Genomic DNA, 24,864 nt, shown 5'->3' with positions numbered 1-24,864 from the left:
ACGGGTTTCCCCTTTTATGCCTGTCTCCCTCTGGTTTCCCCCCTTCGCGCTCCGTCTCGCGCCGACCCATCTGGGCTGGGGCACGCGGCGACAATTTACTCGTTGGTCTAGGGACCCCCCGGGGTCGAAACGCCGACAGTTGGCGCGCCAGGTAGGGGCCTGCTGCGTGTTGACGAACAGCTTCCCGTCAAGCTCCAGATGGGTAGTCTCCAGCAACCTTTTCATCCCGAGACGGTGCTCCATTTTGGGAGTCTTGAGTTCATGTCCCTCGACGGCGGCTACGACATGATACTCCTTCCCCCGCCGCGCGACAGCGACAATGGCGGCCGACAACCCGCCCGCCGGCGGCAGAATCGACGACGTCTTCCCCACGTGGCGGAAGAACAACATTCGGGTTTGTCCCGTCGCCTCCCCCGCCGACGGAGGAGGAGGCGGGGCAACCAAGGCCAAGCAGGAGGCGGCACCTCGTCGGCTGTCGAGCGAGTCGACGGCATCGGCGCCCCAATGGGGGACACATCGGGCATCGACCTCGCGTCTGAGACGAAGACGAGCGACGTTTCCCCACAACACGCCAACTCCAAGCGGACGAACGACGCCAGCACGCTCGCAAAGGACTTGTTGGGCGTCACCCTCGTACCTGAGACGACGGTGCAGTCTGCCCCTGACGCGACTTCGTCACCGCCTGTCGACCAAGAGGTACCGACCGATTCCCATCTCGTGCCTTTTGGATTCAGCCTCGACCCACCAAGCGACTTCACTTCGGTGGACGCTTTCATAGAGGTGTGTCCAAACCCTCCGGGGTACGGTATGCGGTCACCCTGGGACCGGCTGACAGCCGCCTCGACCTACGGGCCCTCGGGTTCCGAGGAAGATGACGAGCCCGACTTTTGTTGGGATTTCTCCGGACTTGGTAACCCCAGTGCCATGCGGGACTTCATGACCGCATGCGACTACTGCCTTTCCGATTGTTCCGACGGTAGCCGCAGTTTCGGCGACGAGGACTGTGGCCCAAGTCGTGAATGTTTCCACGTCGATCTAGGGGGTCCCAGCGAAGGCAACCATCTTGGTATACCGGAAAACGGTGATCCCCCTAGGCCTACGCCTCGTGTTGACATCCTTCGGGAGCTAGTTGTGGTCCCAGTCCCTGCGGGGGGTCAGGACTCACAGCTCGAGCAAAACCGCGAGATGCAGGCCAGGCTCGACGAGGGAGCAGGAACACTTGAGCCGTTCCGCCAGGACATCCGGCAGGAATGGGCAGGCCAACCTCCGGCCGGAGAAGCGCGTCATCTACCCTAGGGCATCCAGCACCGCATCACCGACGATGTCAGGGCAAGGCCGCCACCGGCTTCCAGTGGAGTCGGCCAGAACCTGGCTGCAGCGGCAATACTTCTCCGCGCGATGCTGGAGCCATCAACCACCGAAGGGCTTAGTATCTAGGGAGAGCTCAAGAACCTCCTGGAGGATGCCGCGGTTCGACGGGCCAAAATCTCTGCCTCTCGAAGGCAGGGATACCCCTCGGAGCATCGCGCCGCGACTTCCCGATTCATGCGGGAAGCCTCGGTCCACACCGGGCGCACGCACAAGACAGCGCCTGCGGCCCCGGGTCGCCTCGGCAACGAGCACCATCACCGCAACCGTCGAACCCACCTCGATGAGAGGGTGCGCCGAGGCTACCACCCCAGGCATGGGGGACGCTACGACAGCGGGGAGGATCGGAGTCCCTCGCCCGAACCACCGGGTCCGCAGGCTTTCAGCCGGGCCATACGACGGGCGTCGTTCCCAACCCGGTTGCGAACCCCGACTACTATCACAAAGTACTCGGGGAAGACGAGGCCGGAACTGTGGCTCCCGGACTACCGGCTGGCCTGCCACCTGGGTGGAACGGACGATGACAACCTCATCATCCGCAACCTCCCCCTGTTCCTCTCCGACACCGCTTGAGCCTGGCTGGAGCATTTGCCTCCGGGGCAGATCTCCAACTGGGACGACCTGGTCCAAGCCTTCGCCGGCAACTTCCAGGGCACGTACGTGCGCCCTGGGAACTCCTGGGATCTCCGAAGCTGCCGCCAGCAGCCGGGAGAGTCTCTCCGGGACTATATCCGGCGATTCTCGAAGCAGCGCACCGAGCTGCCCAACGTCACCGACTTGGATGTCATCGGCGCGTTCCTCGCTGGCACCACCTGCCACGACCTGGTGAGCAAGCTAGGTCGCAAGACCCCCACCAGGGCGAGCGAGCTGATGGACATCGCCACCAAGTTTGCCTCTGGCCAGGAGGCGGTTGAGGCCATCTTCCGGAAGGACAAGCAGCCCCAGGGCCGCCAGCCGGAAGATGTCCCTGAGGCGTCCACTCAGCGCGGCACCAAGAAGAAGGGCAAGAAGAAGTCGCAAGCGAAACGCGACGCCGCCGACGCGGACCTTGTCGCCGCCGCTGAGTACAAGAACCCTCGGAAACCTCCCGGAGGCGCCAATCTCTTCGACAAGATGCTCAAGGAGCCGTGCCCCTTTCATTAGGGGCCCGTCAAGCACACCCTTGAGGAGTGCGCCATGCTTCGACGCCACTTTCACAAGGTCGGGCCACCTGCGGAGGGTGGCAGGGCCCACGACGACGATAAGAGGGAGGATCACAAGGCAGGGGAGTTCCCCAAGGTCCACGACTACTTCATGATCTACGGTGGGCAAGTGGCGAACGCCTCGGCTCGGCACCGCAAGCAAGAGCGTCGGGAGGTCTGCTCGGTAAAGGTGGTGGCGCCAGTCTACCTAGACTGGTCCGACAAGCCCATCACCTTCGACCAGGGCGACCATCCCGACCGCGTGCCAAGCCCGGGGAAATACCCGCTCGTTGTCGACCCCGTCATCTGCAACGTCAGGCTCACCAAGGTCCTCATGGAGGAGGCAGCAGCCTCAACATCATCTACGCCGAGACCCTCAGGCTCCTGCGGATCGATCTGTCCTCGGTCCGGGCGGGCGCGGCGCCTTTCCACGGGATCATCCCCGGGAAACGCGTCCAGCCCCTCGGACAACTTGATCTACCCGTCTGCTTCGGGACTCCCTCCAACTTCCGAAGGGAAACCCTCACGTTCGAGGTGGTCGGGTTCCGAGGAACCTACCACGCAGTGCTGGGGAGGCCATGCTACGCCAAGTTCATGGCCGTCCCCAACTACACCTACCTCAAGCTCAAGATGTCGGGCCCCAACGGGGTCATCACCGTCGGCCCCACGTATCGACACGCGTACGAATGCGACGTGGAGTGCGTGGAGTACGCCGAGGCCCTCGCCGAATCCGAGGCCCTCATCGCCGACCTGGAGAGCCTCTCCATGGAGGCGCCAGACGTGAAGCGCCATGCCGGCAACTTCGAGCCAGCGGAGACGGTTAAGTCCGTCCCTCTCGACCCAGCAACGACGCCTCCAAGCAGATCCGGATCGGCTCCGAGCTCGACCCCAAATAGGAAGCAGTGCTCGTCGACTTTCTCCGCGCAAACGCCGACGTTTTCGCGTGGAGTCCCTCGGACATGCCCGGCATACCGAGGGATGTCGCCGAGCACTCGCTGGATATCCGAGCCGGAGCCCAACCCGTGAAGCAGCCTCTGTGCCGATTCGACGAAGAAAAGCGCAGAGCCATAGGCGAGGAGATCCACAAGCTAATGGCGGCAGGGTTCATCAAAGAGGTATTCCATCCCGAATGGCTTGCCAACCCTGTGCTTGTGAGAAAGAAAGGAGGGAAATGGCGGATGTGTGTAGACTACACTGGTCTAAACAAAGCATGTCCAAAAGTTCCCTACCCTCTGCCTCGCATCGATCAAATCGTGGATTCCACTACTGGGTGCGAAACCCTGTCTTTCCTTGATGCCTACTCAGGGTATCACCAAATTAGGATGAAAGAGTCCAACCAGCTCGCGACTTCTTTCATCACACCTTTCGGCATGTACTGCTATGTTACCATGCCGTTTGGTTTGAGGAATGCGGGTGCGACATACCAAAGGTGCATGAACCACGTGTTCGGTGAACACATTGGTCGAACGGTCGAGGCTTACGTCGATGACATCGTAGTCAAGACGAGGAAAGCCTCCGACCTCCTTTCCGACCTTGAAGCGACATTCTGGTGTCTCAAGGCAAAAGGCGTAAAACTCAATCCTGAGAAGTGCGTCTTCGGAGTCCCCCGAGGCATGCTATTGGGGTTCATCGTCTCCGAGCGGGGCATCAAGGCCAACCCGGAGAAAATCGCGGCCATCACCAACATGGGGCCCATCAAGGACTTGAAAGGCGTACAGAGGGTCACGGGATGCCTTGCGGCTCTGAGCTGCTTCATCTCGCGCCTCGGCGAAAGAGGCCTACCTCTGTACCGCCTCTTAAGAAAGGCCGAGTGCTTCACTTGGACCCCTGAGGCCGAGGAAGCCCTCGGGAACCTGAAGGCGCTCCTCACGAACGTGCCCATCTTGGTGCCCCCCGCTGCCGGAGAAGCCCTCTTGATCTACGTCGCCGCTACCACTCAGGTGGTCAGCGCCGCGATCATGGTTGAGAGACGAGAAGAGGGGCATGCATTGCCCGTCCAGAGGCCGGTCTACTTCATCAGTAAGGTACTGTCCGAGACCAAGATCCGCTACCCACAAATTCAGAAGCTGCTGTACGCGGTGATTCTGACGCGGCGGAAGTTGCGACACTACTTCGAATCTCATCCGGTGACTGTGGTGTCATCCTCCCCCCTGGGGGAGATCATCCAGTGCCGAGAGGCCTCGGGTAGAATTGCAAAGTGGGCGGTGGAAATCATGGGCGAGACAATCTCGTTCGCCCCTCGGGAGGCCATCAAGTCCCAAGTCTTGGCGGACTTTGTGGCTGAATGGGTCGACACCCAGCTCCCAACAGCTCCGATCCAACCGGAACTCTGGACCATGTTTTTCGACGGGTCGCTGATGAAGACAGGGGCAGGCGCAGGCCTGCTCTTCATCTCGCCCCTCGGGAAGCACCTACGCTACGTGCTACGCCTCCACTTCCCGGCGTCCAACAATGTGGCCGAGTACGAGGCTCTGGTCAACGGGTTGCGCATCGCCATCGAGCTAGGGGTCCGACGCCTCGATGTCGCAGCTCATCATTGACCAAGTCATGAAGAACTCCCACTGCCGCGACCCGAAGATGGAAGCCTACTGCGATGAGGCTCGGCGCCTGGAGGATAAGTTCTATGGGCTCGAGCTCAACCACATCGCCCGATGATACAACGAGACTGCGGACGAGCTGGCTAAGATAGCCTCGGGGTGGACAACGGTTCCCCCGGACGTCTTCTCCCGAGACCTACATCAATCCTCCGTCAAGACCGACGACACGCCCCAGCCCGAGAAGGCCTCGGCCCAGCCCGAGGCACCCTCGGCTCAGCCCGAGGCGCCCTCGGCCCTCGAGGGTGAGGCACTGCGCGTCGAGGGAGAGCGGAGCGGGGTCGCGCCTAATCGAAACTGGCAGACCCCGTACCTGTAATATCTCCACCGAGGAAAGCTACCCCTCGACCGAGCCGAAGCTCGGCGGTTGGCGCGGCGCGCCAAGTCGTTCGTCTTGCTGGGGGACGGGAAGGAGCTCTACCACCGCAGCCCCTCAGGCATCCTCCAGCGATGCATATCCATCGCCGAAGGCCAGGAGCTCTTACAAGAAATACACTCGGGGGCTTGCGGTCATCACGCAGCGCCCTGAGCCCTTGTTGGAAACGCCTTCCGACAAGGTTTCTACTGGCCGACCGCGGTGGGCGACTTGGTGCTTCGGCTGCGACAAGACGCCCGAGGGCGGCACAAGCTCAGGCCTCCCTGGGAAGGGCCGTTCGTCATCACCAAGGTTCTGAAGCCCGGGACATACAAGCTGGCAAACAGTCAAGGCGAGGTCTACAACAACGCTTGGAACACCCGACAACTATGTCGCTTCTACCCTTAAGATGCTTTCAAGTTGTTCATACACCTCGTTCACGTACAAAATCTAACCATCAAGGAAGGGTCAGGCTTGCCTCGGCAAAGCCCGACCCTCCCTCGGGGGCTAGAAGGGGGGAACCCCCTCTGGTCAAAATTTTCCTCGAAAAAAGTCTTCCATCAAAAAGGCTTTCGCGTCTCCCGGCTATATCAGTAACAGGACCCCAAGAAACAAATAAGGGCGCATGTAAGTGGCAAGGCCGACCGAGCTGAGGGACTCCTACGCCTTTGGGATACGGATACCTCACTCGTCACCTACCACGAAAAATGACTCTTACTTGGGCAAGCTACCCAGCTACTGACGAACGGGTCCGGATACGCAAAACGGAAGGAAAAGAAGCACAACCTTATATTACGATAATAAAGTGTTCAGGCCTCGGCGGCCGCAAAATACACATATGCATTCAAAGAAAACTGCTCCGACAGAGTCAGGCGTCGCCCGGAGAAGGAGCCGCGCCCTCGGCTTCGTCCCCACCTTCGGCAAGATCCACCCCAGCCTCGGACGACGGCGCAAGCGGGAGGATCTCTGCCTCGAAGGTGATTGCCAGCACCGCGCTTGGGCCCGCGGCGGCCGCGTCGAGCCTCTGGACTTCGGCCAGGGCGGCTTCATCTTCGTCGGGGAGGCAATACCCCTCGCTGACCCGCTCCAGATCCACGACATAGTGGGAAGCAAGCACGGCGAAGGCCCGCCTGACGCCGTGATGCAGCGCCTCGCGGAGTCTGCCACGCGCATGGTCACCCAAGGCCTGCAGGCGACTTTGAGGGGAGCTTCCCGAGGGGACATTGTCGAAGCCAAAGACCCGGCAGAAGGCCGAGATGGCCTCGGACATGGCCGCGTGGTCGGCCTCCCTCTGCTCGGCCGCCTGAGCAAGCGCCTTGGTGGACTTATCAAGGGCAGACTCGAGCTCTGCGAACAGCCAAAGCGGAAGACCTCAAACACAAGTTGAGGAACCAAGCTGAAACAAAAACTTAAAACAGCCAAGACATACCTCCGGCTCGGGCACGCTGCTCCGAGTATGCGGCTTGGGCCACGGCTAGGTCTGCTGCAAGGACTCCGGCCCGAGCAGACGCCTCGGCTAACTGGACTCCAAGAGCCTCAGCCCGGCTTTCGGCCTCGGCGGCCCGGCCTCGAGATTGGTCCCGCTCGCTGGTGACCTGGTCAAGCTCCGACTGCCGCCGCTGCGCCTCTGCGTGTGCCGCTGCTGCCTCTGCTCCCAGATCGACACAGAGCAACCGAAGGTCCGCCACCTCGGCGCTCTGTTGGGAGAGGCGCGCGGTAGCCCTGGCAAGTGTGGTCCTCAGGGACCGCAGCGAACCCTAGACATCGACCTTGCGGCGGATGAACGATGACTTGGCGACGCTCAGATCCGTCAGATCCTGAGGAAAGGAAGCGGGGCGTCACAAAGAACGCCTTGATCACGAGAAAGGTATGCCTGAAATCATTACCTGGAGGATCTTGGGAACATCCCTGCAAAGGACCTCCAAGGTCGACCGGAGCGACCCCACAGTTGCCTCGGCACACTCACGAAGCCCGTCCCAAGACTGCTCCTCCCGCTCATTGTCAAGAACAAAGAGGGCATCCGAGGCCCCACGGGTCCGGAACCGAAGCAACTGGCGCCGCCCCTCGGAACTGCGTCGCGCATGGACAAGGCTGTCGCTCGACGGGACGGGTCGTCGTCCCGTGTCCCCCTCCTCCGAGGCACCAAGTAGCGACGCCTCGGCCATCTCAGCATCGGCGGCGACGGGTGGCTCCACGGCCAAAATGGCAACGGCCTCGGCAGCAGCCGGCGCCAGCGCCGGCAGCATGTCTGGTAGGCCCGAGGCCACGGCCGTGCCAGCAGCCTCCCCCAGCGCGACGGCCGCCTCGACAGAAGAGTCAGCCTCGGGAGCTCGCCCCACGGCAACTGGTGCCGCCTGAGCCCCCCGTTGTGGGGCGTGTTGCGAGGAGGTCAGCTGGTCGGCGAGGCCCGGCGCGGCACTAGCTGCGGAAGCCGACGCCGTCTTGAGGACCTTCCAGGGAGCCAGATCGGTCGAATCATGACTCCGCTTGCTAAGGAGAAAAGGAAAATCAGGGTCGGGACATACGAAGGAGGAGCCTGGACGAAGATATCCTAAGATACTTACCCACTCCGAGCCACGATCAATCGTGCCTGTGGGGAGGTCTCTCGAACCTCGATCCCCGAGGGTACCGCCGAGGTCTGCCCCGCTGCCAGCTTCGATACCGTCCTCGCCTTGGGCGCCCGAGGCACCTGAGGGACGGACTGCCCAGAAGCAGCCACGACGACCCAAGGATTGCCCTCCTGCGCAGCCGGCACGGGCGACGGTTCTCGGGGAACAGGCAGCTCGGCCTGACTCCCCGGGGTCACCTCAACTTCCCCGGCCGAGGGGTCAAGTACCCCCTCGGTCTGCCCCCGCTCTTCGGACCGGGACCCCGACGTCCCGGCCCCGGATACCGACGGCACCAGCCCGCTTGGGGGCTGGCTTGACGACCCCTGGCCCAGCCTCAGATCTGGGCTGAGGCCAAGACGGGCAGCCATATCGTCGTCTTCATCGTCGTCTTCATCGTCGTCGTCGTCGTCAGGCGTCTCCGGCGATGGCTCCCTCGGGAGCCCATCCCTCTCCTGCCGACGACGGAGCCTTTCCAAGGCGTCCCGAGCCCGCGTCCGCTCGCGGGCTCGAGCCTTCTTCACGTCCTTTTTCTCCTTCCTCTTCTTCGCGGCAACCCTCCGCGCAGCTCGGTCCACCGCGTCCTCCGGGACCGGTGGCAGGGAAGGCTTGTGATGCTCTACCTCCTGGAGACAGACGAAAAGTCTCGGCTGTGAGAACCAAGGGCAATCCGATGCAAGGAAAAAGAAGGAGCGAACACTCACCAGGGACACACACCCGCGGTCAGGACGCATCAAGGGCTGGGAAAGGGCGCCGGCGTCAGGCTTCCCCAACATGACGACTACCCGCCTATGGAGGTCGTCGACGGGAAGGGGATCCGAGGACATCCGCAAACCCTCCAAGTCGGCCCCCGGCGTCATCTCCCAAAGCGACAGCCGCCGCTCCGTCAAGGGAAGCACCCTCCGGCGATGAATGGCGGCAACCACTCCCGCAGCGGCGAGCCCTCCTTTCCGCAACTCCTCCAGGGCCTTTAGAAGGGGCTGGAGATTCTTCTGTCTGTCGCGCGGGGTCCCGTAGCGCCAGCTATCAGCGGCGGCGGTCACCACTCGCTGAGAAAATGACGGGAGCCTCCCGTCGTCATTTCGGAGATAGAACCACCGGCGCTGCCACCCTTTGTTCAAGGACGCAAGGATGGCGGGGATATACTGCGGCGCCCGCGCCTGCCTCAGCTGGAGGATGCAGCCACCAGCCTGCACTGCCGTGCGGACCCTTCTCTCCCCCGTCGGCGAGGCAAAAAGCTCCACGGAGAAGAGATGAGTCCACAGGTCCCAGTGAGGGTCAATCCCCAAGTATCCTTCACAAACCGCCGCGAAGATGGCGGCTTGCGAGATGGAGTTAGGACTGAGGTTGTGCAGCTCCACCCCGTAGACATGCAGAATCGCCCGCATAAAACGGCTTGCCGGCACTCCGAACCCCCGCTCGTGAAAGGAGACGAAGCTCACGACATACCCCGGCGGTGGGGATGGGGCGGCTCCGCTCGAAGGGGCCATCCACTCCGGCTGCGAGTCACCAGAGAGAGGGAGAAGCAAACCCTCAACAACAAGGGCCTCCAGGTCATCCGCCATGACGGTGGAGAAAGGCCACGGGTCGCGCGGCGGAACAATGGTCACCCGGTCGGCCATCACCAAGCAGAAGAGGTGGCGGCGGAAAGGACTGGGTGAGTGGTTTCCTTTCTCTGGCTATTCCCTCGGGTTGCAAAAACCTAAGAAGGAGGCAAGTAGCAGAGTAAAAAACCGTCACTGGTCCCTCTCCCGAATATATAAAGGCCCAGGCGAGACCCATTCAACACTTCGCCCGAACCCGCCGCGGGATTCAAAACTCAAAGCGAAACGCCTGTTCCTCGAACGGCTCGCGCACGCGCAACGGCCGCCCCGTGAACCACTCGTCCCGTCGCATTAACTCTGCGGCAGGACGGGCGGCACCTTTGGTGGGCGAAGCAGGCGACGCTTCACCTCCGCCATAATGACCACGTCAAAAAAGGTGTGCCACGTCATTCGATTTCGTATCCTTTTCCACTTCCTCTTTCTCTCTCTTGCCGCAGGGACCGGGAAAGGGGATACCCCGAAAGGGATCCTTCTCCGCGAAGGAAGCGGGCCCCGAGCCCCCTTATTGATCAGAGGTTCAAAGGCTGGCCCCTCGGAAGGGTTCAACAGCCGCCTCAGAGCACTCGGGCTCCGCGCCCACTACTGGTCAGAGGTTCGAAGGCCGGCCCCTCAAAAGGGTTCAACGGCCGCCTCAGGCCACTTGGGCTCCGTGCCCACTACTGATCAGGGGTTCATAGGCTGGCCCCCAAAGGGTTCGACAGCCGCCTCAGACGCAGAGCGAGGGATGACCCTGGGTACGTTCGATACATAACCAAGGCTCGGGCTACACTCTCGAGGTACCCTAGGACATTTCCGAGACCAACGGGAACGATTTTGTAACAGAATCCTATCAGAGGGAGGCATCGAGCCCTCGGACCCCGTCAAAAGGGGACCGGGTCCGGCAAATCACCCGCAGGTACTTTTGGAGCGTGCCTCCGGGCCACTAGCCGACCCCTAACGAATGGGGCACGGGCGTCCACTCGGATTACCCGTTAGCAGCTCACTGGAGACACCATGTTCGGCGCCCTCCAAGGGCAACATGGCGCTTTCCCCCCTCCTCCTTGCGGATAGGCGATGCAGGGGCGTATGAAAAAAGCCGAGTCTGTCCTTGACCGTCCTCTCGCCCTGTGCGGAGGCTCGGGGGCTGCTCTCGCAAACCCGGCTCTGGCCAAACCGTTGACAGCGTCAACATACCAGCCCGAGAACTTGGGACTCGACTGTGCACCCGGGCTACGACCAGTTCGCATGAGGGAACAACCAGACCGGCCGAAGCATCGCGAAACGCATTAAGACCTCGAAGGAGTCAAACCACTCCTCCGAGGCCTCGGGGGCTACACCAGGCGGGTGCGCTCGCGCGCACCCACCGGAACGAAACGCAACCGAGAAAGGCCGGTCCCCTTGCAAAAAAGTGCGACAAAAGCCTCCAAGCGAGTATTAACAATCCCTTTGAGGCTCGGGGGCTACTGTCGGGGACCATAATTAGGGGTACCCCCAAGACTCCTAATCTCAGCTGGTAACCCCCATCAGCACAAAGCTGCAAAGGCCTGATGGGTGCGATTAAGTCAAGGCTCGGTCCACTCAAGGGACACGATCTCGCCTCGCCCGAGCCCAGCCTCGGGCAAGGGCAGCCGACCCCGGAGGATTCACGTCTCGCCCGAGGGCCCCCTCAAGCAACGGACACACTTTCGGCTCGCCCAAGGCCCAGTCTTCGCCAAGAAGCAACCTTGGCCAGATCGCCACGCCGACCGACCGTATCGCAGGAGCATTTAATGCAAGGATGGCCTGACACCTTATCCTGACGCGCGCTCGTCAGTCGACAGAGCCGAAGTGACCGCAGTCACTTCGCCGCTCCACTAACCGGCCTGACGAGAGGACAGCGCCGCCTGCGCCGCTCCGACTGCTATGCCACTTGACAGAGTGAGACTGACAGCAGCCAAGTCCGGCCTCGGGTGCCATAGGAAGCTCTGCCATGCCCGACCCCAGGGCTCGGACTCGGCATCGGCCCCGGAAGACGACGAACTCCGCCTCGCCCAACCCCAGGGCTCGGACTCGGCCTCGGCCCTGGAAGACGACGAACTCCGCCTCGCTCGACCCCAGGGCTCGGACTCAGCCCTGGCCTCAGCCGACGGTCTCCGCCTCGCCCGACCCGGGGCTCGGACTCGACCTCGACCACGGAAGACAGACTCGGCCTCGACCTCGGAGGAGCCTCCGCCTCGCCCGACCCAGGGCTCAGACCGACCACGTCACAAGGGGGGCCATCATTACCCTACCCCTAGCTAGCTCAGGCTACGGGGAACAAGACCGGCGTCCCATCTGGCTCGCCCCGGTAAACAAGTAATGATGGCGCCCCGCGTGCTCCATGACAACGGCGGCTCTCAGCCCCTTACGGAAGCAAGGAGACGTCAGCAAGGACTCGACAGCCCCGACAGCTATCCTTCCACCAGGCTCCAGCGCTCCTCCGACGGCCATGACATCTCATGAACAGGGTGCCAAAACCTCTCCGGCTGCCACGACGACATGTACTTAGGGCGCTAGCTCCTCTCTGCTAGACACGTTAGCACACTGCTACACCTCCCATTGTACACCTGGGCCCTCTCCTTACGGCTATAAAAGGAAAGGCCAGGGCACTCGTACGGAAGGTTGGCCGCGCGGGGAGGACGGGACGACGCGTGCAGGCCTCTCGCTCCCTCCCACGCGGACGCTTGTAACCCCCTACTGCAAGCGCACCCGACCTGGGCGCGGGACAAACACGAAGGCCGCGGGTTTCCCCTTTTACGCCTGTCTCCCTCTGGTTTCCCCCCTTCGCGCTCCGTCTCGCGCCGACCCATCTGGGCTGGGGCACGCGACGACAATTTACTCGTCGGTCCAGGGACCCCCCGGGGTCGAAACGCCGACAATATGATTTTGAGACAAGTTATTATGGCCACCCAGCCGCTTGCCGCAATCAATCCTTGATATATTTGTTACAAATGATTTGAGAAAAGGTGTGAGTTTTCAAAAGAATATGCTTTTCAAAATGTGTATGATGAAGGGTTTTCACCCTTATCACCTTGTGAGTGGGATGATCAGGGACTCCCTGGTTTAGGGGAGGGCCTAAGGTGATGGCTCAGCTGGTTTAGGCGTGAGCAGAAGGATTGTCCCCTCATATAAGGACCGGTTTGTCATCCTTCACTACATGTACTCATGACAAGTACAACCACTCGAGACTGTATGGGCAGTCACTCAATCTGAACTCGTACGGTTCAAACCCCAGGGTTATGAAGGCTGGGGAGCACCGGGAGGATAAGGAGGGGGAATGTTTTGTCCGGTTTGGACATTGCGGTGGCCTGACTCCTTCCGGTATAACCGCTAAGGTAAGGACGTGCGAGGAAAGAAAGAGATTCGGTTTCGGGTCTCACTAGCTATGAGATCGCAGAGCCGGACTAGTGGGTAAAGTGTACACCTCTGCGCAGAGTTCAAACCTATTCGAATAGTCCGTGTCCACTGGTATGGACGAGTCTGGTGTGGTATGATAATTAGTGTTTTGTTTTCCAAAAAAAAGAGAGATGGTTTTGAGAAAAGTGGTTTTTAAAAGGTCCGGCGGTTGAGCCGTGAGCTATGGTGGACGGGAAGTCCAGTAGCTGTTTTTGAAAATGAAAACCAGTGGGAAACTGCTGAGATACCTGGATGATTTAGTCTAGGGGATTTTATTCTATATTGAAAAACTTCCTGCTCCTTTGGGAGAGGATGCGCTTTGAAAAATACAAAATGTTTTACAAAACAACCCTGCATAAAATTTTGTTGTTTCTGCAAAATATCCTGAGCTCCACATATTCCATGCATTATATCTGATTTCCCCATTCCGCGGGTGAAGGTGGGCTGCTGAGTACGTTTGTACTCACCCTTGCTTATTTGTTGTTTTTCAGAAAAAGGAGATCGGGTAAGAGTTACGACTGTTCCCAACGTTGCCTGTGGCTGTTGGACCGCTGATTTGCTTCGCTGCGTATATCGGGCTGCTTCAGCCCCACTCTGATGATATGTCTCGAGTTGTGGACCAACTCTTAAAGTTGATCGCCACCTTTATAGGTTTGTCTCGTTTAAGAAGATCAGAAATCATCTAATGTATAAATTTGTTTACTAGCCTCCTGGGACTAGTGATTGTATCACATTTGAGTCCCAGAGGATCTGGGGTGCTTCATACCGATAGCTCATCCTTGTGCATAATAAGGATTTTTTATTTAGCAATCTTTCGTAAGCATCAATTTTGAGAGCTAGCTAACTATGTTTAAATTTTTTTATTTTATTAGATAGCTCGATATTTAGATTTGTAAAGATTTCTTATTGTTCCACGAGCAAAACATAACTCACCAGCTCTGGCCTCGAGGCAAGCTATTCAAAGTTCAAACACACAGCTCGGGGCCTATTTGGAAACACAGTATTTTCTTAGTTCCAAGATAATACCGTGTTATCTAAGCGTACCATAATATTTTAGATCAAAAGATGTTTAATTTGAAGTTGTTTTTTGGGATACACCTAACATGCCGAAAAGACACATAGGAGGGCCATAATAGTCTTTTCGCTTTGAATTTAACACGTTACACCTAAACAAACAAAAGTGTAAGATAGAAAATAATTTGTGAAATAAGTGACAAATAGGGAAGATCTTAAATTTCTATATCAAATAGGAAGAAGAAACTTATCTACTGTTAAATAGAAAATTTTGCCATATAAATAGGCCAGATAAAACTTGTAATCTAAACCCTTTTCATGCTTTTTATGGTTATAATAATTTTCTTTGGCACCAAATCTGTTTGGTCCGCCTTGTGTTGGCTTTCTTGTTTACCTTATATTAATGGTCATCACCTTGTCATTTTTCTTCTTTTTAAACAAGTATGATGTAGTGGCCTTCTCTTGTTCACCTTTTGGTGTATGTATCGAAGAGCTTGGTTGTTTGCCTTTTATTTTCTTCTTCATTTTCTACCTTACATTGATAAGACTTGTGATCTTTTTTATGGCATATGAAGCAAACCATGATTTCTCCCTCATCAAGCTTATTCACTCCATTGATATTGTTATCTTGATGAGATTGGATTGGCTTTGTCTTGCCTTTCTTTTTGGTAAGTCCTTGGTGAGGTGAGTCGCTTTTTACTTTAGTTGCTCATTTTCTCTTGTAATTTTTTGAGCATATTTCTATAATAATATCCTTAACATAAAATTGTTTGTAAGAGGTTGAGTTTATATTAATCAAATCAATACAAGAAGTAGATGCATTCTTTTATCAATTTTAGCTGCTTTAGTTTTCTATAACTTGGGGTGCTACCGATAGCACATCCCTGTGCATAATAAGGATTTTTATTCTATTTAGCAATCTTTCGTAAGAATCGATCTTGAGAGCTAGCTAACTATGTTTTTAATTTTATTAGATAGCTTGATATTTAGATTTGTAAAGATTTCTTATTGTTCCACGGGCAAAACATAACTTGATAGCTCTGGCCTCGAGGCAAGCTATTCAAAGTCCAAACACACAGCTCGGGGCCTGTTTGGAAACATGGTATTTTCTTAATTCCAACATAATACCGTGTTATTTAAGCGTACCATAATATTTTAGATTAAAAGATGTTTAGGAGCACATACAAAAACTCTGTATTCAAATCATGGTTTTACCTGTACCATGGTATTTTTGGGGTCAAAAACTTTGATCTAACCAAAATTTTTTGTTTACCCTCAGCTTCAGTCTTCCCTTCTCATACAATACAATTGAAATACTATACCTTCAAACAGATATTGGATTAGACTAATGTAAAATATACCATAGTTATATAATGTCATATATTAAACCGTGATATTATAAACGGTGGTTTTGAGAAACAAATTTTCAGCTCCAACTTTAATCCGTACCGGCTTCCACTACTTTTTTAAAGTTTTTGTCTCTATATATTACAGCTACAGCAGTCCAAACAACTCCCTAAGACTATCCGCAGCGGTTCTCTCTAAATTTCTCCCCCTATATTACTTTTTTGGGTCACATCGTCAACAATTTATCCCCTACTTTTTCATCTCCCGCAGCCCCCTAAATACTCCTCTATACCCCACTACAACTATAAAATATCATTTCTATACATACTTTTTATCTACTATAAATTTTTCATCTACTAACAATTGAAAGCAAACCCACGTGAACAGTATTTGAAGGGCAGCCGTACGCACGCTAGAACGAGGGAGAGAGAGAAGCAGACCTCCGCGTAAGGTGCCTGGCAGGGGGCGTCGCTGCGGCCATGGCAGGCATCCTGTAGCCGCCATGCATGCTACAGGGCAAAGAGGGAAGGCCTCGCCCAACAGGCGCTGCGGACAGTCTAAACCCTAAACCCCTTGGGCCTCGCCCAGCAGGCGCTGCGGACAGTCTAAACCCTAAACCCCTTGCTGCTTGTGGCACCAGGTCAGGGAATACGGTGGTGAGAGGAGCCAAACATCCCATAGCCCATATATTACAATTGATAATGAAATCAATCTATCGATTTCAATTTTGTAGCGTCAACTCAAAAGCACACGGTTAAAAGACAACACCCAAATCGGACTTGCAAGATCACATTGCCCGGCGCGTATTCTTGCTTTTTTAGCACAGCAGCTTATACTGTACAACATTCACAGGCCAACAAAAAGACCAAAGGAACAGCCATCAGAAAACTACGGAAAGCAGGCATCCAGCCACTACAGATTAAAGCTCCTGAGAGAACAGAAGAAAAGAAAGATCATTCATCCAGAGTCCGGGGTGGGGGAAGTGTCTTGAGCACTTCTCTCAGAGCGTAGTATATGCTTTCGCATCTGTGATCAGATATCAAATTACCAGACAACAATATCCTCTGAAAATTTTCCCCTGGATCACCTTTCCAGAGCGTGTATGACTCTTCTTCAACGTCATTTATATCCTCAATGTCCCTCTGCAGGTAATACAGGGTCCCAGGAAGGAAGAGATCCTCAGGCACAAACACATCATTTCTACTAATCGATGTCGCCATCTCTGTCGAGTTAGTTGGATCTTTGGTAACACCTATCAAGGCAAAACTAGGTCACAACCAGCACACCGATCAAATAAAACCAAACACATTTAATTCAACGCACTCATCCCCAAATCGATCAAACTTACCAGAATTTGTCGATGGTGATACAATTTTGGCATAATCACCAAGTTTACGCGCCACATCTTGAATTGACGAAACAACAAGCTTAGCATTAGTCACGATATCCACTATATGCTTCAAGTCTTCCTTTTCCAGAACACTTACCCTGCAAGGTCACATGGTACAGGCATCATCTATAAAATGCCATCTGTTAACCAAGTGTTTTAACATTTAGCATGCACATAAATAGTCCATGCAATAGGATGGTGTCCCAAAGCAACATATAGAAGGCAAACTATCAGTTTTCTTTCTCCTGTAAAAGCTACCTGAACACAAGTTCTTGCCATTTAATGCCAGTCCAGAACTCAGTACCTACCAATCTGTTTTGAGTATTTCATTTCGCAGTCTTGCCAACGAAGCTGCACTGAGCCTAGGTATAATATCATCCTGCATCAAGTGACGAAACAGCCCAATTACAAATGACAAGGATCTCAACAAAGGAAAGCAACAGGAACCAGATTCTGAATCCAACAAAAAGACTAAGGATAAACCTGGAGCACAACAGTAGAGACATAGCTTGCACAACTTTCAGCAGCTTCCTTTGATATGCAAGGCGGTGTTCCAAATCCAACAGCAGAAATAATGTCTGGACTGAAACCAAGCTCTTCCTTTGACTTCTTCCGTAGCATTATAGCAAGCAACGCCGCTGATGCTCCTCCAAGAGAGTGACCTACCAACCGTAACTCATAGTCCTGCTTCAAACTTAAGAAAATGAGCACAGGATGAAGCAGATGACAGATTCAATTGAACACAAATAAGTATACCTCCTCACCTTGTGTTTTTCCAAACATTTTCTGATTATTCCCAGCTCATGGCGAAGGTACCAACGAGCTGCCTCGTATGTTCCAAAGTGTGTTGAGAAACCTTTAGGTGATACTTTCTTATCGCTTAGAGCAATCAAATCAGTAACAAGATCATAGACTGTATGAGTCCCACGAATCCCAAGAATCACCAATTTAGCTCGTGGGTCAATGCCAATGTAATATCCAGGTCTCAAAATACTAGAGTCTTTCACAAACTTTACAACATTTCTCTTCCGAAGCATGCTATACCTTGCAAGCCCAGCTGCATTACCTTTATAACAACCTCTTGCAAGTTCAAGGTGATAAATTAGTTCTTGAACCTGGAAATGAATAGAGATAAATCCCTGTTGCAAGTGCATACCAGTGCACGCTATTTTGAGAAGCATAACAGTCTAAAGAGAGAAGCAGCCTTGGTGCAGTGGTGAGAGCTATCTTATTAAGTCACCATGTCGCAGGTTTGTAGCCATTTCTCCACATTTGCGGAGAGAAGGCTTGCCTTGGTTTATCCCTTTCCCAAAGACCACTAATGTGGAAACCTCCAGCACTGGTTCTGCCCACAACAGTCTAAATAGGCTGACACTCTAAATGCTCAATCATCATAGCCAAAGTTAAAAGAAACGTTTGCTTTCTTCTTTTGGAACAATGGTGTCATAGATGTCATATCATGCATACCCAGGTAATCCTTGTTTGTTACTACCAAAAACGCCTACGCAGTTTAAAAACTTCAGTGTGAATACAAAGCCTGCAGGACGTACCATCTTATTGGAGGATATCTGAACGCCCTTGAAAGCTTCCGAGTTCTTTGAGGATGCTTGGCTGAGGTAAATGAGGTAGAGGCCAATGGTGAGATCACTGAGGCTCCAGTCCTTTATGCTTATCTTACTTCTCTGGAGGTCGCTTAGGATCTCACTAAATGTACGAGTGCTTGCAGGGATGTTTTCCACACGACCAGAAGCTGCATTCAGATAGTACAACTTTAACCACTTTCTAATTGTGTGGCATATCTTAATTCTGAATGTGCAGCTATAAATTTGTGTAGCAAAGGAAATAAACAACATAATGTATCCCTTGAGGTCGTCCAGGGATCCACGGCTTATTGAACTAAAGCAGGAACGAAAAAGCAGCTTAACTTCTCAAGTATGGCTGCAAATTGTCAAATCCCACTTTCCCATTTTACAGCGATTCATTCCACACATTAGTTCATCATAATAATATTACCAATGTGCCAATTCGTAAAAAAATGTGTCAGATGGAAGGATGACAATGATGAGGTGAGGTAGGTGTAAGGATAGAATATAAGAGCAACTGAAGTGCAGGAGACGAACACGCGAAAGGCTTCCAGCTGTATTGCTTGTACAGGTCCAGTGCGGGCTCGAGTGCCTTGGAGAGCCACGCGACGTCCGGCCTCCAGCTCCTCCAGGGCGGGCTCGTATCCTCGTCGTCCTCCTCGGATCCATCTCTCCCGACCTCCGCGTCCTTTTTGTGGTTCGTGGCGACCGCCTCCACTAGGACAGCCGCCGCTTTTTTGCCCTTGTCCTCCGGTTCGCTAGTCGTCGGAGTGGGCGGGCCGCGCGAAAGCAGACGGGTGAGAGCGGCGGGTAGGATGGGCCGGTCGAGCTTAATGAGGCGGCCGCGGGAGAGAAGGCGTCTCGCCATGGGCGGCAGCACAGGTCGGGCGGTGGGCGGTGAGCGGGAGAAGACAGAAGAGGGAGGAGACGAGGTTTCTGGACTGACATAAACTGAGGTCAGTTCAGTTATCAAAAAAAAAAAAAAAAAAAAAAAACTGATGTCAATCCCAGCCGTTGATTCGCGGGGGGAAGAAGGTAATGTGGTATGGGATTTAAAAAAACAATGAATAATCAGCGACGTTGTATTGAAAGGAAAAACATCCAACACATAAATTAACGAAGAACAACTATATAGTTTATAAAAAGAATTGAAATTATATTACTTAAAAATTACACAATACTAGATTAAATTAAAATAAAAATTACACAATGCATAAACATAAAACTTACGTCACTTAAAAAATAAAAATTACATAACTCATAAAATGAATTATAATTCCTATAGTGACTCTAAATTCGCTACATTAAATCATTTTAGAGATGATCACACGTAGGGATGAAAACAGGATGGGTACCTGGAACGGGTACTGGATACGAGTAGCCAAAATACCTAGATTTTCGGATACGGATACCGGTTTTTTTTGTCGGGACGGATACGGGTACTACTTAGTTAAGAATTTCCGGATACGGGTAGGATACGGAATCGATAATACCCGACAAATACCCGCCAACGCCGGTCGGATACGGGTATTCAACGGTTGGGTACCCGGATTCACAAATGTGGCATGCTGGCACTTAGGGATGGCAATGGGTACGGGTATGGGTAAATAACTATGGATAATTATCCATTGAATATGGGTATGGTGGAATTTGATATCCGCGGGTATAGTTATGGATATAATAAGGTATCCGCGGATATTTTTTCGCGGGTATAGATATCCAGTATCCATACCCGTTACCCAATAGATATCTAACATCTGGGCCATCCGGATTTATATATTATCATAAATTTTTATTTTTCAATTTTTATCCATAACATGTTGTTTGGTGCTGAAATTATCATTTAATGCTATTGGAATGGTAATTATTTTGAAATGTAATAAAATTGTTGTTTGGTGTTTAATGCTAAAATTGTAGTGGGCGGGCGGGTAACGGGTATCCACTGGATAGCGGATACCCGGCGGGTACGGGTATGGATACGGATCCATACCACGAACGTTTATGTGTATAAATATGGATTAAATTTTGTCTCGCGGGTATAGATTCACGAACTATATATCCGTGTACTACACGTCCGATTGCCATCCCTCCTGGCACTGCCACCCTTGTGCGTTGCGGCATTGGCACCTTGCAGAGTTGCAGACTTTAAGACATTAGACTGAGTGGCTGACCGCCTGAAACCATGGTCAAAGCCTGAATCGGTCAAACACAGCTGCCGGCCTCCGATCCTCCCTGCACTCGGTCCGAGTTCGGAGTGCCGCCTAGTCGCAGCAAGCAGCGCCGGGCCACTGTCCTCCCTGCACTCGCCGGCTCGCCGCCGGACGCCGGTCTCCCTGCACTCGCTCACTCCAAGTTGGGAGGCTCACAACCTCAGGTTACCAGGCACACAGCACCGGGCCGACGGCCTCCCTGCACTCGGCTACTGGCCGGCTCATCGCAAGCCTCCCTGGTCCCCGTACTCGCTTCGAGTTTGAGCATCATAAGATTGTGCTCCCGTGTTTGTTCGCTTTACATTTGTTTGAAAACATATATTTGTTCCTTTATGTTAGATGTCTAAATTCATAGTTTACTGTGTGCTTGCTCAGACTCATTTTCTCACTATAATTTAGTAGCCTCGGATATGGACTATGGTTGAGATGTTTGATTAATGTTAGCTATATGTCTGAATTTTTTTACTTGTGAATTGTGATTGACAGTGCCATGGACGTGGACGATATAAATGCATGCTAATTAGAAATATCTAATATTTGTTATATACTTGTGAACTTGTGGATTATGTCTAAATGAGGGTTGTCGATTTCTTTTAAATTGTGTTGTTGGTAATATAGTGTCTGATTAGTAACTTTGAACTACATGATGTCAATTTTATTGGATTATTTGTCTATATTTGAGCTATCGTGTATATGATTATGTATTTCTTATTTTATTTATTCGTTTGACGGTTGACCAGTTAATATTATCGGGACGAACTATCCGATAAATACCTGTTATCTACCCGAGTAATATCCGATATCTGTTTCTTACCCGCCCGAATTATTACCCCGTCCCGTCCTATATCCGTCCCGAATTTTAACTACCTGAGAGCACCTAGAGGGGGGTGAATAGGTGATCCTGTGAAACTTGAAAACTTAAGCCACAAAACTTGGTTAATCGTTAGCACAATAATTGCCAAGTGGCTAGATAAGAATCCTCAATAAAACACAATAACCAACAAGGATCAATCACAGAGATGACACGGTGGTTATCCCGTGGTTCGTCCAAGACCAACGCTTGCCTACTCCACGTTGTGGCGTCCCAACGGACGAGGGTTGCAATCAACCCCTCTCAAGCGGTCCAAAGACCCACTTGAATACCACGGTGTTTTGCTTGCTTTTTCTCAATCCCGTTTGCGAGGAATCTCCACAATTTGGAGCCTCTCGCACTTACACTTGAAATTCACAAAGAACACGGAGCAAGGGAGGGATTAGCAACGCACACAAGACACAAGAATCAGAGTGTCAACACGCACACAAGTCGCAACAAGAGCTCGCAACACAACTCAATGAGTTCACAACTCCACTAGAGCTCTATATGCTGTCACAATGAAAAGAATGCGCGAAATCGATGTCTTGGTGCTTAGGAATGTTGTAGGAATGCTTGGTATACTCCTCCATGCGCCTAGGGGTCCCTTTTATAACCCCAAGGCAGCTAGGAGCCGTTGAGAGCAATCTAGAAAGGCTGATCTTGCCTTCTGTCGACTGGCGCACCGGACAGTCCGGTGCACACCGGACACTGTCCGGTGCCCGATTTCCTTCCTTAAATAGCGAAGCCGGCCGTTGCAAATTTGGGAGCCGTTGGCGCACCGGACATGTCCGGTGCCCCCTTCTAGCCGTTGGCTCGGCCACGTGTCCCGCGCAGATCGCGCGGCCGACCGTTGGCCCGGCCGACCGTTGGCTCACCGGACAGTCCGCTGCACACCGGACAGTCCGGTGAATTATAGTCGTACGTCGCCAGTGAATTCCCGAGAGCGGCCACTTCGCTCGAGCTAGCCTGGCGCACCGGACACTGTTCGGTGCACCACCGGACAGTCCGGTGCTCCCAAACTGAGCAGAGTCTTGGCTGCTCGAGCCAAGGCTTTTTCAATTGGATTTTTCCTGTTTCCAGCACTTAGACAAAATACATTAGTCCATAAAACAATGTACTAAGTCTGAGAAACATACCTTTAATCTTGATTTGTACTTTGACCACCTTTTTACACTTAGGCACTTGTGTTGGACACTAAACCACCAAAATACTTAGAAATGGCCCAAGGGCACATTTCCCTTTCAATCTCCCCCTTTTTGGTGATTTATGCCAACACAACATAAAGCAAGTAGAACAAGTACAAAATCAATTCAACTAAGAACTCAAATTTGTTTTGATTCAATTTTGACATATATGGATCACTCTATGCCACCACTTGGTTTGTTTTTGCAAATCAAACTCAAATTCCTATCTCTAAGTCAAAAACCACTTGTAGAGACATAAAGAGAGGTTTTCCAAAGAAATTTGATCAAGGATTTCAAAAACTCCCCCTTTTTCCCATAATCAACACTTCTCCCCACAAGAGGCCAACTTTTGACATAAGAGACAATAAAAGAGTTTTGACAAACCAAAAGCTCTAATCTACTATTTTCAAAATTTCTCAAGTGGTAGCTGATCCATCTATCGCTTTGGCCTTTATTTTCTCCCCCTTTGGCATCAAGCACCAAAACGGGATCAATCGTGGCCCTTTAACCCCATTGCCTCACCAAAATCTTCAAATAAGAACACAAAGGCAATAAGAGTATAAAGATGAACTTGGAAAAGTTACGCTTTTCATCGGAGTGCAGTGGAAGTCTTGCATGGTCCAAGCCCACCTTTTCCCTTTCAATTCTCCTTGGAGACTAAAACAACCAAACTCAAGTACATGGTTAGTCTCAAAGGGTCAAGTTGTAGCACAGCTCCCCCTAAATATGTGCATCACTTGCAAAAAGGACTTGTGAGGTCCAGAGAGTGTTTGTACAACTTGAGCACCACAATAAGCAACAAAATGCAGAGTGAACATGATCAAAGGCATAAACACATGTATGCGATAATTCAATCCAAGTTCCGCGAATCTAAGATATTGAGCTCACTACGCAACCTGCAAAAGGTCTTCTCATCTAGAGGCTTGGTAAAGATATCGGCTAGCTGGTTCTCGGTGCTAACATGAAACACTTCGATATCCCCCTTTTGCTGGTGGTCTCTCAAAAAGTGATGCCGGATGTCAATGTGCTTTGTGCGGCTGTGCTCAATAGGATTTTCCGCTATTCGGATAGCACTCTCATTATCACATAGGAGTGGGACTTTGCTCAGATTGTAGCCAAAGTCCCTGAGGGTTTGCCTCATCCAAAGTAGTTGCGCGCAACACTGTCCTGCGGCAACATACTCGGCCTCAGCGGTGGATAGGGCAACGGAAGTTTGTTTCTTAGAATTCCATGACACCAGGGACCTTCCTAAGAATTGGCACGTCCCCGATGTACTTTTCCTATCGACCTTACATCCAGCATAGTCGGAATCCGAGTAGCCAATCAAGTCAAAGTTAGACCCCTTTGGATACCAGATCCCGAAGCAAGGCGTAGCGACTAAATATCTAAGAATTCGCTTCACAGCCACTAAGTGACACTCCTTAGGATCGGATTGAAATCTAGCACACATCCATACGCTAAGCATAATATCCGGTCTACTAGCACATAAATAAAGCAAAGAACCTATCATGGACCGGTATGCTTTTTGATCAACGGACTTACCTCCTTTGTTGAGGTCGGTGTGTCCGTCGGTTCCCATCGGCGTCTTTGCGGGCTTGGCGTCCTTCATCCCAAACCTCTTTAGCAAATCTTGCGTGTATTTTGTTTGGGAGATGAAAGTGCCGTCCTTGAGTTGCTTCACTTGGAACCCAAGGAAGTAGTTCAACTCGCCCATCATCGACATCTCGAATTTCTGCGTCATCACCCTGCTAAACTCTTCACAAGACTTTTGATTAGTTGAACCAAATATTATGTCATCGACATAAATTTGGCACACAAAAAGATCACCATCGCAAGTCTTAGTAAAAAGAGTTGGATCGGCTTTCCCAACCTTGAAAGCATTAGCAATTAAAAAGTCTCTAAGGCATTCATACCATGCTCTTGGGGCTTGCTTAAGTCCATAGAGCGCCTTAGAGAGCTTACACACGTGGTCGGGGTACCGTTCATCCTCGAAGCCAGGGGGTTGCTCCACGTACACTTCCTCCTTGATCGGCCCGTTGAGGAAAGCGCTCTTCACATCCATTTGGTATAACCTGAAAGAATGGTGAGCGGCATATGCTAGCAAGATACGAATTGATTCTAGCCTAGCCACAGGAGCAAAAGTCTCCTCAAAGTCCAAACCTGCGACTTGGGCATAACCTTT

General features: G+C 52.6%; 1 protein-coding gene across 1 annotated transcript; it reads right to left on the bottom strand.

The window, feature by feature from the left end:
• Positions 1-16,157: 16,157 nt before the first annotated feature.
• LOC103647251 (diacylglycerol lipase-beta) lies at positions 16,158-19,389 on the bottom strand. The gene is made up of 7 exons (XM_008671808.4): positions 18,973-19,389; positions 18,403-18,602; positions 17,617-17,967; positions 17,336-17,536; positions 17,161-17,231; positions 16,811-16,950; positions 16,158-16,714 (listed from the first exon to the last, which is right to left on the bottom strand). Exons 1-7 carry the CDS (start codon positions 19,301-19,303, stop codon positions 16,416-16,418), a joined length of 1,593 nt encoding a protein of 530 aa, XP_008670030.1. The 5' UTR covers positions 19,304-19,389; the 3' UTR covers positions 16,158-16,415.
• Between the last annotated feature and the right edge of the window lie 5,475 nt (positions 19,390-24,864).

This window comes from Zea mays, chromosome 2 (genome assembly GCF_902167145.1).
Source record: "Zea mays cultivar B73 chromosome 2, Zm-B73-REFERENCE-NAM-5.0, whole genome shotgun sequence".
NCBI lineage: Eukaryota > Viridiplantae > Streptophyta > Magnoliopsida > Poales > Poaceae > Zea > Zea mays.
The sequence above is the reverse complement of the archived record's forward strand: the minus strand, read 5'-3'. Positions and strand labels throughout refer to the sequence as shown.

What these genes read in the sequence shown, in the direction of transcription:
- LOC103647251 (XM_008671808.4), bottom strand. Translation starts at nt 19,303, where the DNA reads ATGGCGAGACGCCTTCTCTCCCGCGGCCGCCTCATTAAGCTCGACCGG. An exon ending in GAAATACTCAAAACAGATTG is followed by an intron (nt 16,951 to 17,160) that starts GTAGGTACTGAG and finishes GTGACCTTGCAG; the next exon opens with GGTAAGTGTTCTGGAAAAGG. An exon ending in ATCACCATCGACAAATTCTG is followed by an intron (nt 16,715 to 16,810) that starts GTAAGTTTGATC and finishes TTGCCTTGATAG; the next exon opens with GTGTTACCAAAGATCCAACT.